The sequence below is a fragment of the Juglans regia genome, chromosome 4 (genome assembly GCF_001411555.2).
Source record: "Juglans regia cultivar Chandler chromosome 4, Walnut 2.0, whole genome shotgun sequence".
In the NCBI taxonomy this organism is placed as follows: domain Eukaryota; kingdom Viridiplantae; phylum Streptophyta; class Magnoliopsida; order Fagales; family Juglandaceae; genus Juglans; species Juglans regia.
The window spans coordinates 12,818,259-12,835,803 of record NC_049904.1 but is presented as its reverse complement, the minus strand read 5'-3'; the positions used below and the strand labels follow the sequence as shown (position 1 = coordinate 12,835,803).

The following is a 17,545-nucleotide window of genomic DNA, read 5'->3' as shown; positions in this document are numbered from 1 at the left end:
TCTACCATCGACTACAACGTGAGTAGTAGTCATGATCAGTGTAAATCTTATCAAGGATAACATCCTTACTATCACTCCTGGTATAACGCATATTGATGAAATGTCAAAAACTACATGATTAAGCTGCTAAACTGAATGAATTGTTTAACAAAAAAAAAATGAATTGAGCACTTAATTATGTAGTAATTTTTAGTACTTGACTCAATATTAAAGTTTGATATTTTGCACTTGAAAGGAGTTGTATTGCAGTTAGTCCACACCAAAATTAATACCCCAAAATTCTACTCCTCATATCTTATTTATGTTACAGGGCATTATGAGAAATATGTTAAAACACGTGGGTATTCTTGGAATTACCCAACTGACATAGCAACATCAAAAGAAGACACGGGAAACTCAGTTCACGCGGGATGCAAAACGCAAGGCTGGAACATGGCTTGTAGGGCAGCTCGTGCGGGCAAGAATGGAAACGCTGGGCTGGAGAGGAACTTGCTGCAGAACCTTCAGGATGCAAAATGCAGACGTGGAGACGTGCAACGCAGGGGTTGGATCGAGCAGCTGAAGGCGCGCACTGCAGAGGAAAACAAAGGGGCAAAACGCAATAAGAGGAGAGGTGAAACGCAGGGGAACAAAAAGACACGCACAGTATAAAAGGAAATGTTTTTTCGTGTGCTGTCTCTCTCTCAATTTTTTCTTCAGTTTTGTTTTACTTTTTCTTGGAGGACCTGGGTAGTTTGGCAGGAGGATATGTTTTTTGGCGGCAACATTTTTTATTCAGCATTTTCCTTTGAAAGCAGCAATTAGAGATATTGGAATTTAATCTTTTTGGGCATTTTGTTAATCTAGAGATGATAGGTTAGATTTTTAGCTTGAGATTCAATGAGTAACCCACAACTGTTTGGGGTTGGATTTTCTTTGATATTTAGTGTTTTTGATGATTAACTTGATGGATTATATTTCAATTTACATCTAGAAAGGATTGGAGTTCTTTGTTCTTGGTTTAGCTCAGTTGTAGACGTAAAGGCAAAATTGATACTTGAACAAGTAACATGACTTTGATGGTTTTCTTTTACTATTTTATAGTTGTCATATAATTTGTCAAGTAGTTTTATTAGAATAAAAATTGTGGTTTATTGCTATATTATCCAACCATGATTTCTAGGAATGAGAGAATGGTTGAGAGAAGATGAAAAGAGAAGCAAATCCATCATCAAATTAGTAGGCGAAAATTGCATCCTAAGTGTTTGTTTTATTGCTTCTTACAAGTTTAAGTCAACTTCTATACATTTCCTTTAAATCTCTTGATTCTTAGTAATTTTAGAAAAATAGATTGACTTTTATTTTCAGCTTTACTCGTGCTTGAACTTCTCAATAATTTCACTCTTAATTCATTCCACACTCCCTTAGTAAATAGTCCCATTTTGGTGTCGATATAGTTAGTCGTTAACTTTTGAAATTTATTTCTCATTTTTTTTTTGTTCATTGCTAGATCATTAAGTTTACTGTTTTCTTATCATTTCAAAATTTCTTGTCACCACAAATGATAATATGTTGTCTTGCGAATATGAAATGTTTGCTAAATTCTCATTGTTCCTGTGAATTCGATCTTAGGATTTACTCTTGTATTACTTTGACAGCTTCTAAGCTTGGAAGTCGAAATTAAAAGCTGATCACATATATATATTGGAAACATGAAAGTCGTGAGTTTTAACTCTAACTCTTTAAGTAGACATGTACCAATCCACGGCATATGTATACAAATAATATGATCTCACTGAACAAAGAACTGAGATGCAACCATATTTATGAGCTTACAAGTGCATGTTATGAGCTTACAAGCTACAACTTCACATTATTTACTTTTTTATACTCAAATTAGGAAACAAATGCAGCATTATAGTCATATAAATAACTATAAATATAACTAGTCAAGAAATATCAAATAAACAATTTTTTCAAATATCATCCAATTTCAATTTTCAGTACATGATTTAATTTGAGAGAGACACACCATATTTACCAAAGACCACAGGGTGGGGTGGACAAGCAGTGTGCAGAGAGAGTGAGGCTAAGAGAGAGAGGCCGATGCACGGATGCATATGATTAGAGAGGAGTAGCGTGTGATTGGCAACAGTGTGTGCTACGTTGTGTGCTAGTGTACGAAGAAGGAAAGGGAGAGAGAGATAGAGACAGGCCAATGCACAGCCACGAATGCAGATGGTCAGAGTGGGAGGGATAGTGTACTGCCGGTGCACAGTGTATGCGGCAATGTGTGCGATGGACCAATGTTGTCTGTCGGTGTGCAAAGATGGGTGGTGATGTCGGTGCATAGTTTGACTTTGTGAGACTCAAAGACAGTGAGAGTTAGACTTGAGAAAGACTAAGAGTGAGAGAGGCGCAATCGTTTGTAGGAAGTTAGGAACTTAGGTATTTTTAGTTTTTTGGGTTGTAAGGTAAATTTGTAATTTTGAAATAGAACTTAAAGAAGCTATGCAGGTTGATTTTGAATTAAGCGGGTTGACACCAATTATTGAAATGTTAATTAATTGTGTCTTTACGCAAACCTACTTATTTCTAGTTGTATTCATATTGGGTTTACGGGTCGCATCACATACTACAACTCAAACCTCAGTAACTTAGGTATGGAAGTATGGAATAAGTCTCCTAGTCAGGGCTCAATCACTCAATGCATTACCCTAAGGCCATGATCCAACCATAAAATCAAGATATTTACAATTTCCATATTTGATACCAATTCACTAGGATAGTGCCATACATTACAAAATGCTCAATAATGGTCAAATATTGTTTTCAACCAAAACCTGTTGGGTTTTGTATCTATACAATTCATACTAGAGTTACTCAAGATTTTTCATGCATAAGCTAATAAGGTCTCCTTCGTAGCTCGGCAAGTGATTTAGTTTAAACTTCCACTTTTAATAAAAATAGATCATGGATAATGTGTTATAGGCTAAATCAATATAAAATATAATGGGTTAACTTCAAGCAATATTCACAATCTCAGTGACTACACTTCAATTGTAGCTTAATCGTGATACCTACTCTCCATGTTTGGTCTTTCACAACAACCCTTATGATTTAGGTCCAATTTGCAGTCTCTCCTTGAATGAGGTCTTCCATGTGGCGCAGAACCATACACTAAACGAAAACTATTAATTTGTAGCCAACTATTTACTGCGAAAATGACTATTTCCTGCTCATTTTCGTCGTAAATAGTCATTTTCGTCATAAATAATCCAACACAAATGCTCATTTTTCTTATAGTGATATCTCTGGATTTAGACGGTATGGTCTACCATACCATAGCCTTTTCCCTACAGGCCCACTCCAAATGTTACTTTTTTGATAGAGCATCGATTTCTGCATACAGCAACACTGTCCTGTAACGCTCGTTCTTATAGTGACTTTAAGAAATAGCATTAGAAAACGAGACGGGAATTACTGGACTTTTTAAGACTTTTCATTTTTCTCCCAAGTTATAAAAGGTTCAATTAAAATTAAAACCTACTTGTAAATTAAAAAAGAGTTTGCAACGGAATTCATTAAATTAAATCATAAAGTCATTTTACAAATTGTGTGATTCATACATTACATAAAGCATGTCTAGGCTTCTGTCACCTTTTCCAAGGGTCATGTATATCCTGACGCTTCATCCTCATTTTGCTCCTTGGAGGGGGAAAGGCATACATGAAAAAAATGAGTTCAATACTAATAAGCATTACTTCATCCTCAGTACGAACGTTCGGAGCTCCGACCGTTTATTGGGCTAAATGAATGCCCTTTTCAACTTTTGGGCTCACCAAAGCCCAATTCCAAACCTGTAAAAAAAAAAATTAAATACAATAGTTTAAAAACTAAATAACATGTAGCCACAAGTTATAATAGTTTCATTTATTACAACATTGACTTAGTCTTTAAAGATAACTACATAAATATTTAATACAGATTTTACTCAAATCTCAATGGTCCATGGGTCATACCTAAAATGAAGATAGAAAGTTGCAATCAATAAAGGAAAAAAACTGATATAAAAAATTGAACACGGTAAAAGTAGAATTTGATTCTCACCAAGAAAGGGGGTTCTGCATAGTCCATAGTCGCTCAACTCCATCCCAACTCTCAAGGGGCGTCCGCCTTAGACTATCAGTCATCGGCAATTATGTTAGGGTTCACAATTAGACTTATAAAATCATAAGAAGTAGAAGTTAGAAACATTAAAAATAATTAAATAATCATTTAAAAGCATATAAAGTTACTCGATTCAAGCCTATAGCTCTCGGCATCAGCGCTAACGGTATCCAATCCAATGGGCGTTTCACTTATCCAATTATGTGTGCAAACGAGGGCCTCCATAATTAACGGTGACAATGAACTCCGATAAGGATCCAGCATGCAACCTCCAATGCTAAATGTCGACTCTGAGGCAACCGTAGTGACAAGAATGGCTAGCACATCTCGGGCTATACGGGAAAGGGCTGGATACTTGGTGGAATTAACCTTCTACCGAGTTAATAACTGAAATACATCATTAGGTGCCTCGACAGCTTCCATAAAATATCGTTCAACATCATATGTACACTGCATAATATTCCTCGTTGCAATGAGTTGATGATATTGTTACATAATAAGATGGCATGTAACCTCTCCAGATGGGTTAGCATCATCTAAGGAAGCTGTCGACCCCGTCAGCCTCGAATGTGAGATGCTACCAGCTGCGGATGAAGGCTGACAACTATTGTTGTAGTGACTATCTAGGTTATCAATATCACTTTTTAGCACTCTAATAAACTCTGCAACCTTCACTACTTCGAGAACGAAATTTACCCAAAATTCTAGAACGACCAACTTATATCGGGAGTCAAGGATCACAACCACAAATAGTAATCTATTTATCATCTCAATATTCCCTCAATATTTATCATATTTGGTCTTCATCCTCGTAATCATAGTAGATAATAATCCCCTAGAGTCAGCATAACTATTTTGCAACTAGAAGTGAAGCCCCAAGAGCTCGCTGAAGTACAAGTTCACAATCCTATATTTGGATCCAGATATCCGCATGGTTATGTCATAAAAAATTTTCAAAAATTTTACAAAATACCTCACACTAGTCCAATCGTGTGTGTTCGGGGCACCGAGCCCCTGTCCAGCTGGTTCCAACAAAGCATACCTCAGGCCCCCATCCTCAACCTCCATCCTCTCGAACTCTCTTTGGTACTTCCGTACCACATCCAAAATCATGTATGTAGAATTCTATCGAGTCGGAACGTCCAAGCACAACATACTAGAATATCCAATCTTCAATCTTTTGTTATTGCCTTAAACCTGGCAAGCCTTTTGGGGGGAACCCCTCACATACCGCACAATGCTGCGGACTCTGGTAATGGAATCATAAACCTCTTTTAACCCTTTAATAGCTATGAGGTTGATGATATGAGCACAATATTGAACATGAATAAACTAGTGGGCCCGAATGATATCATCTTTCATTGTCGCATTCCGCTTGAACCAATCAATTGTTGTGTCATTGGTACTGGCATTGTCAACTGTAATACACAGCACTTTTCAAATTCCTCATTCCATTATACAATCATCCATTTTCGCTCCAATGGATGCACCTCTATGATCCACAATTTTTTTAAAGCCAATAATTCTTTTATGCAAAATCCACTCACTGTTAATGTAGGGTGCTGTGATACAAATGTAGTAAATGTTCTGTATGGATGTCCATGTGTCAGTCGTAAATGAAACTCTCTGGCCAGTGGTAATAAACATCTTCTTCATCTCCACCTTCTCCTTCACACGCCTCTTCATACAATCTTGCATCATCGTATACCGTGATGGAATGAAAAATCGTGGCTCAATAGTTTGTACAAGCTTTCAGAATTTTTCAGCTGAGTATCAAGACTATGAAGCATTGGGTGAGATGACTTAAGAATAGTGGATTAAGAATAGAAAGTTTTCGAAGAGTATTGGTGATTTTTGTTAATTATATTGTTGAAATGTGAGTTTAACTGACATGTAGAGAAGTTAATATTTTTTTTGGGTTACTGTATTGAGGATTTGATATATGAGTTTGTGTAGTTAATTAGTATTTACGTTTGATTTAGAACTTTTGGAAGTGTATTAGCAGTGTTGGAGTTGATTATTAGGTCACATAAGTTAACTTTCCGAACCCTCGGGGTCGGGGTGTTACATATTTACCATTAGTTTTAAAGATATGATTTTTCTATGCAAGAAAATTTCGGTTTGGCCTAAGATTTGATGTTTTTGGGTTAGATCCATGTTTTATTGAGTTTTAGCCATGTGATTTTAAGATTGATGGTTGGATTTTCTTGAAGACACATTTTTAAACCATGTGATATTTTAGTTTGAAGATCACATGTCTTTAAGCCATGGATCAAGAGATTGATCAAAATTAGTTGAGAGAAAAATTTATGTTTTTGGACTAAGTGTAAAACCAAAAACTGACAGTGATTTTTTGTGATTTTTGGTGACTTTTGTTTGATGATTTACAGCAAAAAATCCAAGTGTTAGAAGTAAGATTTGATTTTTTGGAATTCCTGGAGATGCTTTTGTTAAGATCAAAACTTGAGATTTAAGTGTTTACTTTTTATTAAAAAATTTAGGTGTCTTCTTACAAAAAGTTTGGTATTGATGATTAGCTTTTTCTTAATGGACATTTTAAGTGTGTTTTTAAACTTAGGATACGAAGATTTTTGTTACAAAATTTTGGTTTAATCTTGGGTTTTGAAGATGGAGGAAATTGCAACCAAAATCAAGAGAAATGACCTATGAATGTTTCGGTCATATTGAGTTTTCCATAATTGTGAATGGTTTTAAATTTTTCTTAATGATATTTGAGTTTAAGATAAAATTTACATGAGCAATGTAAATTTTGGTAATTTTTAGAGTTAGGATGTGAAATTCTTAAGTTAGGGGTAAAATGATCATTTTCCCATATGTAGAGGGTAAAATTGTAATTTTACTCTAAGTTGTCTCTTTTCACATTTCTAATCATTAGTAATTAAATTTTTAACTTTTAGAATACCCCTTACAGTTCCTCGCGTTTCACGCTTTATTCTCGTAGAAAGCAACAATCAAGGTAAGTTAGCTCTTAACTTACTATCAGTTTACTGTGCATGTGTGATGGGTAAGGGAACAACAGTTTATATTCGTATGTTATTATATATGCCATGCCATGTCATGTCATTACATGTTTATTTATTACACGAATTATTCTTTCAAGAAAAACTTATTTGTTATACAATATATTCTATCTCATGTTACTATCTGTTGCAAGTATGTCACATTACGTACGCTATCTGTTACATTTAAGTCATGTCACGTAATATTCACTATCACATGTTATGCCATGTTATGAAATGTTGTTTGTTACATGTTATGCTATGTTACTAAATATTGTTTGTTACATGTATGCCATGTTATGAAATGTTATCTGTTACATTTATGTCTCAAGGTATGTCATGTCTGTCATCTTACGTTTATGTCACGTTACGCTACGTCAGGACTTCTGTCTTTTCGTATTCATGTCATCTCATCTCAAATACAGTTTGTGTATCTCGATAACAGTCTTGTTAAGTTATTCATGTCAATCACGACCCTAAGTGCTAGGATGGGGTAATATCCTTGTGCAACTCCTTTGTTCAAGCTGGAGCGTCTAAATAGGTGTGAAATTTCCTGGGTTGACGAAGTATAGTCAATAGGTTGCGAATGTGGCCTAACTAGCTGGTCATCGGAGTGCGCCAGACACTAATGCCGATGGAGCCATCCTTTATTTTACGTGTGTCTACAACAAGTGTGGCACAACCAATTCATGGGGCCAAAATAACTGTGGAGCTGAAGTATGGGGCCACCACAACTGTAGAGCATACACTAGGTGAGACACAACGATTGTGACACATAGATTACCTGTGGCCACAACAACTATGGAGTACGTATTAACGCACTCACAACTGGTATAGATACTTGTGTTGTGATGCGGTAATTGACAGAGACACACGGCTCAAGGGAACCCGTGTAGCACCAATATGGTCACTTTTACTAATTAAGTCTATTTAATAAGATTCAAAGTTCATGTATTTCACATTCAAGTCATGTTTCACATTATGTTATGTTCAAGTTCACGTTCATGTTATGTATGCTCACGTTCATGTTATGTTTCAAGTCCATATCATGTTTCAAGTTCACGTTCATGTTAGGTTATGTTAATGTTCATATTATGGTATGCTCATGTTCACGTTATTTTTCAAGTTCACGTTTATGTTATATTATGCTCAGGTTAATGTTATGTTCAAGTTCATGTTTAAATTATGTATATTCACGTTCATGCTATGTTTCAAGTTCATGTTATGTTTCAATTTCACGTTCATGCTATGTTGTTAGTCCATGTTATGTTTTAAATTCACATATATGTCATGTCACGTCAAACTAAGGTTCAGTTTCAGTTCAAGTTATGTCATTTATGCCATGCTATAGGTCAAGTTATGCTTACTTTTGACTTTGATTATGCATTCAAGCTTTTACTGCCATGCATGCATCATTAACCTGTGTGGAAGTTTCCTGTTAACTTGCTGAGATTTGTAATTAAATCTCACCGTGGTAGTCCCAACTACCAATCCCCCCGAATGGTAGGCAATGTGTCAGGATCAGAGCAGAAAATAGACACTAGCAAACTAGAGGAGGTTGACTAGACTCCGTAGATGCAACGCGGAGCTTGCAGCCTCTATAGTTAGGTCTTTGGATAGTATTCCGGCATCGTTAGTCGAGTTACTCGAGTTACTCAATGAACTAGCCCAATAGTGTATTTTGGCAATGTAATTATGGAGCCAGGTTTTCGTTATTTTGAGATTACAATCTTCTGAGACCGTACTGTAATCGTGGATGTTTATTTCATTAAGTATGCATGGATTATGTTTTAACTATTTTGGATATTATAAGTTTGGTGATTAGTATTGCTAAAAAAAAAAAAGAAAAACAATATCCGCTGCGAATATTGCATAATGCTAGATGCATGTTAGGAATATTGCATCTTATATTTCATGAACGGGGGCAGGTAACCTTGTGTTGCATGTCCCTACGCTTCGGATGTCCATCCGATCCCAAACGGAATCTGGGGGCGTCACAGTCTACGTTCGAACGTAGCATTTATGTTGTTCGAAGGTCATAGGATTTTAATTGTTTGAACAACCTATTTGTTTGTTCGAACGGAAAATATAGTTCAAATGGTTATATTCCTTTCGAATACAGATTGATATTGTTCGAATGGTATTAGTTAGCATTCAAATTAAATACTTGATCGTTCAAATAGATTAGTTCCTGTTCGAACGAAGTTTTTCTATTCGAACATCACAATATATAATATAATTAGAATTTTATATTTTATTTATATTCGTTGTGGTTTTATGAACAATGAACTAATGTCAAACATGGAAGAAAACGTGGGAGAGAGAACCAACCTAGCAATGAAGCTAGTGAGATCAGGACGCCCATATTGGTAGAGCGGGAGATCATTATAGATGACTTCCACGATTTCATGTGGAATGGACGAAACCTCTTTTGTATTATCGGCAATAGAGGATGGGGCTCGATTTGTTAGCAGAGGGGTGTGGTCTATCCAGACATGGTAAGTGAGTTTTACCAAGCCATGGGTCAGATTGAGGCTAATGAGGAGTCCTTCACATTTACCATTCGAGGAGTGAGTATTCTATCTTAGCAGACATTATTGTTGATTTTCTTGGGATCCCACGTGAGCTTGGTGCATACCCTACACAACAAGCGGCTGCAGGGACAAATGGTGAAGATGCCATTGTGGATAAGGCTCCAGCAGATGATTGTCCCACACACAATGAAATTCATCAGTTGATGCATGAAGATTCGGCTCCTCCATATGATGGTAGCAACGTGATCAAATAGGAAGAGTGTCTCGCATTTTTCCGAATGTTGAATTGAATTGTTTCCCATAATATTGATCCGAGGAAACACAAGACTGACTTCGGCATCGAATGAGCTCGATTTATGTTACGGATAGCACGAGGAGAGCCGATTGATCTGCCTTTATACTTCCTCCTCTGCATCCGATCTGAGTCACGGTATTCAAATGGAGGTAGTTTACCATATGCATTGATTATCTCTAACCTCCTAGTCCAGTTGAGGGTTAATGTGCTAATGTCAGAGTGGAGACAACCACATATCGGACCCCTTAAGAAGATCACCTATAGCAACAACGAGGGCTACTTGCGGATGGTTTCAAATAATGTTCCAGTGGCATAAGATAGTGGCACAGAGCATGATCCAACTTCTACTGATGCCAGTGTTGATAGACAGGTTGCAGGGGCTATTATCATGGAGATACGATCCCTGCTTGAGGAGCATCGCACACTTTTTATTTAGGACATGGAGAGGATCGTGGAGATGATCACTGCGCCCATGATGGTTCGACTGCAAGAGATTGAGGGACACATTACTATCATCCAGGAGGACTTGAGTAATCTTACACAGTAGTTTTATTTTTATTTGTCTTTTTGTGTTGTATCAAACGTTGTCGATTTAATTACTATATTGTTTTTATTTGTTATATATAGCTAACTTGTTTATTTTCAAAAATTATTTTCCTTATTTTATTTATTGTTCATGATAATATAAAAAATGACACTCCTTATGTAACGCCCTATTCCCGGAGGTCTGGAGAGTTAACTCTTAATACTTAAAATTAACTTAAATAACACAACTATAAAATCTAGAAAATTCCATAAAATATTAATCCATTTAATCAATCCAAAAATCTAAGTTACTCAATGGGGACAATAAAGAAAATCTCAATAACATAAATTAAAAACTCTCCAAAACTCGAAATTATCCTTAACTCATCAAATCAAAATACCTGAAAAATAAATTCAGTTTACTAACTACGACTCTCAAATAAGCACTTGTACCCTCGGGCACTTATTCCACTCTGATCATCACACCTGCTAAAACTTTCTACTCTTGTTCTTCAGCTGAACCATCAAAATTATCTGAAAAATATATGGAGATAAGGGGTGAGTTATCAACAACTCAGTAAGTAGAGGACATATACTAGTGTGTAAACATGAGCCTTTACAGAGTTCAGAATGCAGAACAAAAATATTTTCTTTCAGAATGCAGAATCATAATAATGTTTTCAGAATGCAGCGTCAGAACATGTTATCAAAAATATCAGAGCGAGAGTTCGAAAAATATTCATAATCAAAATCTCTTTGGCATAGTATAAACTGAATCATCACATCTTATCTTATAATATCAGAACAAATACAATGTTTAACCCCCGTGGTAGGGTTGTACAAACCCCGGTAGCTAACCGAGCAGAAACAAAATGTGAATCTTCTCCTTATTCATTCTTGGAGCCTCGAGTGTGCATATAGGAAAGACCACGCAGAAAACCACTTTGTTTCCAAAGTGGGTGCACCAGAAACAGAAAAGTTGGTACCAACCCGAACAGAGGCCACAGTTTTACACCCGTGGTGAGGTCAGAACAGAACAAAAACAGAAACAGAATGTTATGCCAGAGGTTTTCAGAAATCACATAAGATCATATCAGAGTACAGAAAATCTTCAGAATAGAACAAAATCATAACACAACATAATTTATGCACAAAATTTCATATTCGCTCTATTTTTCAAAGTTCAGAAACAGAATGTCAAAAATAAGCTCATGTCTACACCAGTCATGACATAAAATAATTTCTTCTTAAACAGAATCTTATGAGTAATGCAGAACAAATAACTGAGGTAGTTCAAATTTCGTTTCAAAATCAAATATGTATATTTTTCAAAAATAACCTCAGCTCATTTTATTTTAATGCAAAGTCTAGCATAGGAACCCAGCTTACCTGAACTTCTTAGCTTTTTTTTCGGAATTCCTAAAAAACGTCGAGCAATAATTAATCGTCACCTATAAAATAATCATGTAATTCTCATAAATTTTCAATTAATCACGTATTTCAATATTTAATCCTAAGTTTACAAAATAACCTATTTAATTCCTCAAAACCTAAAATTACAAATCATCACTTTTTAAAATCGTCAATGCTAATACTATGACTAAAACATTTAAAAGTCAGACAAATTTATTATTGAAAACCAACTATAAAGTTTAATACTGGATAATATAATTATTCCAAAATATTTTAAAATAACCCATAACAATTTTTAAATAGACTAAAACATATCTAAAATGTAAAAATAACATTACACCAATATTGTTTACTATTAAAATAAATCTTTACTTAATAACATATTAAAAATACTTAAGTGATTTTCTTTAATCATAATTAAAATGTTCAAAATAAAATTTCACACTTTCAGTAAAAATAATACGTTACACTTAGTATAATTTAAAAAAAAATCATATATATTCTCTGTACAACATCTTATACATCCCACAAAGACCACGTAAAACAGATTTAATAACAACAACAATCCCAACTACAGTCTACAGCCATCCAATAAAGGTTAATATTGTAATTATTAGTCAAAACATTTCCTAAAACTACGGAAGTTTATGGAACAACAAAAAAATCATACAAGCAACTAGGCAATGCCGCGCGGTTGGAGAGTAACGGAGGACCTACCGAGAGAAGTGGAGCTGCAACGGAGTTGGGCGGGTGCGCTAGTGGTGGTGGGTACTGTGGCGGTGCATTGGAAGAGAGAGAGAAAGAGAAACACGGTGAGAGAGAAACAAAGAAAGACAGAGAAGCAGTGCAAGCGTTCAGCAAAAGCTCACCGCGAGGGACAAGACAGAACTGAGACGGCTCGAGGCTGACGGAAAGGTGACAACCGGCGGATTCTGTGGCTAGCCCGATAGTTTTCCCGACGTACGGTGGTGACCAACCGAAATTGTGGTGATGCTCTATTTTCGAGAGGAGAAGCAGGGGCTCTCCTATTTTTCTTGGTGATGGCCAGCAGTGGTTCCGTGTGGGTTCACAACGGCTTATGGAGGTGTAGACCAGGTTCGTCGGGAAGGCGGCTGCGATGGCTTCCCGCGACATGCAACTCGGTGCACACTACGTAGAGTAGGAAGGCAGAGGCTTCCTGTTAAGTTGGCATGCTGCTTTCCGAATGGGTGAGGACAGGCTACGATGATGCTAGGACGGTGTGGGTCGTGACTTGTGGAGGTTGGTTTTGTGCAGCAGCTGGGTGAGCCGTGACTGGGTGGGTGGAGACCGAGCTAGAGGGTGGTGCGCTGTTTGCAAAGAGGAGGAAAATGCTAGGCTAAGGTTTCGCGTGGGAGGGCAGCGGCGTGAGCTTTCATCGAATACATATATATATATATATATATATATAGGTGGTTGAACAAGAAAAGAAAACCCTAGAGGAGGAGACGCGTGTGCAGATGAAAGATGAGTTGTGTGTGAGCATGCACGTCGTGAACGAAAAGAAAAAAAAAAACTTACGGGAAGAAAGAAATAAAGACCGAAAGAGAAGAAAACAAAATGAAACATGCGGGAAAAAAGATAAACGTGTGCAGAAAAATAAAATAAAATAGAATAAACTAAAACAAAATAAATAAAATTGAGCTTGATTGGTTCCCGGTGTTACACCTTAGAAGATAATGTTTTTTTAATTGTAAATTCTTATTTACCATAATAAAACTCATTAATTAATTTTTAAATTAATTATATAAAATCCTTAGGAATATGAAATATTTTAATTTAGCATAAATAATAATAGTTCCTAATAAACTCAAATAATATTTATTTTTAAAATATTTGAATGCCTTTCAATAAATTTCTATAATTAAATGGTACTGTTCGAACTAATATTATGAGCATTCAAACGGTTTATAGATCCATTCGAACATAAAAGTACCGTTCGAACTACGTTGCAACTATCCTCTCTAGATTTATTTATAATTTTCCACCAAAATGTTGGTTCAAATGATTAAATATAGCGTTCCAATGCAATCTAACTTTCCTCAGGCACAATTGTGTATATGTTCTCGCCACGACTATTATTTGAACAATTTTGTCAACATTCAAACGTGAATTAAAATACTGTTTGAACTTGTATTGGAGCATTCGAACACTATATCAACATCCCAGCCAAATTTATTTATAACTTCCACCAAAACTTCAGTTTGAATGGTTAAATATCTCATTCGAACGGTTTTAACTTTCCTCAGCACAATTGTATATATTTTCCCGCGATGACTATTATTCGAACAGTTATGTAACCATTCAATTGGTCATTAAAAGTCTGTTCGAATGTTTTTGTTTACGTTTGAACGATTTTCTTTTTTTGAGATGCTATATTTCATTACATAAAGTCTAGTTTGAACAGATATCTCTCTATTCGAAAGCATATAAAACCGCATCCATGTTTTAAGACGAAATTTAATTTTCATCCCAAATAAATACTTTTAGGGACAAAATTTAATTCATCTCTAAAAGATTTCATGTCTAAAAATCAAATCTCTTGTAGAATCACTACATTTAATGTTGACTATAGGAGATCTCTATGCAATACAAACCCCACATATAAATTTAGTAGTCATGTATCTATTTCTTTTCCAAACCAATCATCTAATTGGATTCAAGGATTAGAGAGCTTAGAGGATCTCAATCCAATTTTGGAATTTACTATTTAAGACCTATTACAGTACTTTTTCAACAGCTTGGCTTACGTACCTTCATGTGGCCATGGGCTAGGAGTTTCTCTCGGGATATCAATCCTATATATGAAGGTGTTCGATCCAATATGTAATATATATATTACAATTAGCTGCAAAACGAGAAGGAAACAAATACACAAAAGGGAATAAACAGATACAAAAATGGGAAAATCAAACCCATTCCTGTATCTGCCAACGCCAAGAATATTGTTTCCTTTTATCTGCCTTTTTCTTCTTTTTCAAGTCTCTGACTCATGGGCAGCTTCCGATTCTGCCCATAACGCCTTTGTCCAGTGCTTATCATCTCAAACAAAGCAACCAGATCAAATCTCCAAAATAGTTTATGCTCAAAACAACCCTTCCTACTCATCCGTCCTCCGTGCCTACATCCGCAATGCACGCTTCAACACCACATTGACGCCAAAACCTGTCATCATCGTGACCCCGACAGAGGAATCCCATGTCCAAGCTGCCGTGATTTGCGCCAAGAAAAATGGCATCCATATAAGAATCCGCAGCGGCGGCCATGACTACGAGGGCGTCTCGTATGTATCTCAAGACCCATTTGTCGTCCTCGATATGTTTAATCTTCGTTCTGTTGTGGTCGATGCCAAGGAAGAAACTGCATGGGTGCAAGTCGGCGCGACGCTTGGAGAAGTTTATTATAATATATGGCAGAAGAGCAAGCTGCATGGCTTCCCGGCAGGGGTTTGTTCCACCGTCGGCGTTGGTGGGCACTTAAGTGGCGCTGGATATGGTTTCATGGTTCGGAAATATGGACTTACCACAGATAATGTCCTTGATGCGAAGATCGTGGACGTTAATGGCAGAATCCTTGATAAGACTTCAATGGGAGAAGATCTTTTTTGGGCCATTAGAGGAGGAGGAGGCGCAAGTTTTGGAGTAATACTCGCATTCAAAATAAAGTTGGTTCCTGTTCCGGAAAAGGTTACCGTTTTTAGGGCTGAAAGGACCTTGGAAGAAAACGCGACCGATATTGTCTATCGATGGCAGCAAGTCGCTCCGACCACGGATGACAACCTGTTCATGAGGATGCTGATACAGCCCGTGACATCCAAGGTGAAGAAGGGGGAGACAACAATCCGAGCATCGATCGTCGCATTGTTCCTCGGCAAAGCAGAAGACCTGATCACTTTATTAAGCAAGGAGTTTCCTGAACTAGGTTTGAAGAAGGAAGATGTGACGGAAATGAGTTGGATTGATTCTGTTGTGTGGGCTGGCGCCGGCAATGGCAATGTCACGTCCCCGACAGTCCTCCTCGACCGACACCCCGACACGGCAATCTTCGGGAAGAGGAAATCGGATTACGTGCAGAAACCGATTTCGAAAGCTGGGTTGGAATATATATGGAAGAAAATGATTGAGCTCGGAAAAGTTGGACTGGTTTTCAATCCTTATGGTGGAAAAATGAACCAAGTACAAGCTTCTGCACTTCCTTTCCCTCATCGTGCAGGGAATTTGTTCAAAATCCAGTACTCAATAAGCTGGCAAGATGCAGGAATTGAGGCAGAAAAGAACTTCATAACTCAATCAAGGAGCCTTTACAGTTACATGACTCCTTTCGTGTCCAAGAACCCTAGAAGTGCATATTTGAACTATAGGGATCTTGACATTGGGATCAATCACCATGGTATGAACAGCTATGCAGAAGGGAAGGTTTATGGAGCCATGTATTTTCATGAAAACTTTGATAGGTTAGTGAAGATCAAGACTGCAGTTGATCCAGACAATTTCTTCCGGAATGAGCAAAGTATCCCTCTGGCATCTTCCTCATAATTAAGGTTTAGGAAATTTTACTCCGATACATTAATTAATTATAATGTTGTGATGGTCAGTCGATCGATCGAGATGGATGATGATTATTAATATGTAAGATTTTTTCTATTTCTTGGCAGCTCTTCGATCGCTAGCTTTTTGCTAAAAATATCTCTTAATTTGTAGTGATATTTATTAATCTTTATTTCCCAATTATATCCCTACGACAAAAACAATTAATAGGAATGAAAATTAAAAAATACCCCCCCCGCCCAAAAAAAAAAAAAAAACTTAAAAGTCATCAATTTTAAGTTGTCCTAAAATTATGTAACTTTGGAATGAAATTTCTCACTGAATCCAATCAAATATGTTCAAATTAATGATGTCGGGTTATTACAGAAGCTATTGTTTAGTTGGTCTACTAAATAAATAAAATTACATTATTACTACAAGTTGAATTATTGTGTTTTAAACTTTTAATATGTGTTAGTAAACTCTAAGTTACCTATACTTACTGAAATTATTTTGATAGGTTAAATTGATTTTAAGTAAGGTTTTCTCTCAAAAGTAAGTGATAATGTTGTAATTTTATTATGATCTAGTTTATTAAATAATTATTGTTGTATAACCTAAAAAGGAATTTTGGTATAATTATGTTATTTAGTATTAAATTTGAAAGTTTGATTTTTGAATAGTAAGTTAGTTAGAATTTAATACTTTAGTCAGATATTAAATTTATGATATTTTAGGGTTTCGAGAAATTTAGATTTTTAGAAAAATAGGTTACTTAGCGTTTCAGTTGTAAGTATTGAAAAATTGAGTTAATTTTGGATATTTATGGGAGTACAGGACTATTTTATAGGTGACGATTGATTTTTGTTTAGTACTATTGTGGAAAAATTCTAAAAAATTAAGAAGTTCAGAACGTTTCATGTTTCCACGCTAGTATATGTCCTCTACTTACTGAGCTGTTGATAACTCACCTCATATCTTCACAACATTTTTCATATATTTTGGATACTTCAACAGATGTTCAAGAAAATGAAGCATGGGTAAGGCTTTGTGAGCATAGTCTAT

The 17,545-nt window shown here is 36.1% G+C and overlaps 1 protein-coding gene across 1 annotated transcript; it reads left to right on the top strand.

The window, feature by feature from the left end:
• The first annotated feature begins 14,788 nt into the window (after positions 1-14,788).
• On the top strand, positions 14,789-16,752 carry LOC118348135 (berberine bridge enzyme-like 21). Its single transcript, XM_035689095.1, has one exon. It carries the CDS (start codon positions 14,855-14,857, stop codon positions 16,487-16,489), a length of 1,635 nt encoding a protein of 544 aa, XP_035544988.1. The 5' UTR covers positions 14,789-14,854; the 3' UTR covers positions 16,490-16,752.
• The last annotated feature ends 793 nt before the right edge of the window (positions 16,753-17,545 follow it).

What these genes read in the sequence shown, in the direction of transcription:
- LOC118348135 (XM_035689095.1), top strand. Translation starts at nt 14,855, where the DNA reads ATGGGAAAATCAAACCCATTCCTGTATCTGCCAACGCCAAGAATATTG.